Genomic DNA, 1310 nt, shown 5'->3' with positions numbered 1-1310 from the left:
TTCTATCTCAGAAAGCACAAAAACTGATGACATCCAGCTTCCAGGATTAGTTTTCCTAAAGGAAAGAGGTTTTGGTTTTGTTTTGCTTTTTTGTTTGTTTGGTGTTTTTTAAATATTACAGTAGCAAGAACTAAAACTGTAATTCTGCAAGTCTGTATTACACATCAAATTATGGGGGAGAAAATACATTTCTGGTTAAGAAAGGAAAGCTAACCTCAAGCACCCCTCCACCCAAGAGTTTGAAAATAAAAATCTGAAATTTATCCCTCCAAATACATACCTTGCAAAGAAAAGGACAAAAGGCTTTATTCTCTGGCACACTTTACTAGTAAGGATCTGTCTGGGTTCCCCCAACAAAGTATCTCACTTTTTAAATGTCAGCAATATTTATTTATTATACAACTGACTATATTTTCTTGCTGTATATATTAAGCAATGAAAAAGCAACAATAGAGCAAAGCAACAGCATCACCTTCCCCACATACAAACTCACATTGTCCAAAACAAAGATCACCACCATACTTCAAGACTTACCACTGATCTCGTGAAAATGAAGTGATGAAGCGAATTCCAGGAGGAAGCTGAGCCATCTACTCTACAGCAGGTATCAAATTTTAGGCGACACAATTATGTACTTGTGACAACGTTATCTGCTCTTCAGAAAGCGTAACAAAGATCCTTCCAAAGCCGTGCAATGGTAGGCTGTTAGCAAACTTGGAAGATATGCTGCTGAGTTGATCTCCCTGTAAGTTTTTTTCTTATTCCTTCAGTCACGACGTGGCAAATTCTTCACTCTGCCTTTGTTAATTGCTGATCTTCAAACAAGAGAAGCTGCTAAGTAAATATTCTTATTGAGTTATTGTAATATTTTCTAATCACAAGAATTGAATAAGCAATTATCTATTTCAGAGACAAGTAATTACCATAACTAACCTTCTAGACATCAAAAATGTAACGGAGACCTCTAAGCCAATATAAATTGCAGCCTTTTCTGAATTTTATCACGTATAATCTATTTTGAGAAGTCAACACAGTATAAAGAAGAGGGGACACAGGGGAAAGATGCACTTAAAACATGATCCAAAGCAAGCTGACATCAAAACACTCTGCTTTTGTCCCAGAAAGACTACAAATAGGCAATTCCCCACCTTACAAAGATCTATTTTAACACATCAGAAACACTCATGAGATTGAAATTTGTTCAAAAATGACTGTAGTGTTTTCAGCCCAGAATAGAGACTCCTCTAGCTTGAGAGTGGGTGCTGCTGAACAATGCTGCCACCAGTCCCTCTTCCACCCTGATTTCTCCA

At 36.9% G+C, this 1310-nt stretch overlaps 1 protein-coding gene across 1 annotated transcript in view; it reads right to left on the bottom strand.

Annotated features, from left to right (window-relative positions):
* The window catches only part of SLC37A1 (solute carrier family 37 (glucose-6-phosphate transporter), member 1), a 34269-nt gene extending 33467 nt beyond the window's left edge, over nt 1-802 (bottom strand). The window contains exon 1 of the mRNA XM_009327991.1: nt 535-802. Coding sequence (XP_009326266.1) covers nt 535-590 — 56 coding nt within the window. The 5' untranslated portion in view covers nt 591-802. The remainder of the gene's footprint in view (nt 1-534) is intronic.
* Nucleotides 803-1310: the final 508 nt, after the last annotated feature.

This window comes from Pygoscelis adeliae, unplaced genomic scaffold (genome assembly GCF_000699105.1).
Source record: "Pygoscelis adeliae isolate BGI_AS28 unplaced genomic scaffold, ASM69910v1 Scaffold154, whole genome shotgun sequence".
Classification (NCBI taxonomy): Eukaryota; Metazoa; Chordata; class Aves; order Sphenisciformes; family Spheniscidae; genus Pygoscelis; species Pygoscelis adeliae.
The sequence above is the reverse complement of the archived record's forward strand: the minus strand, read 5'-3'. Positions and strand labels throughout refer to the sequence as shown.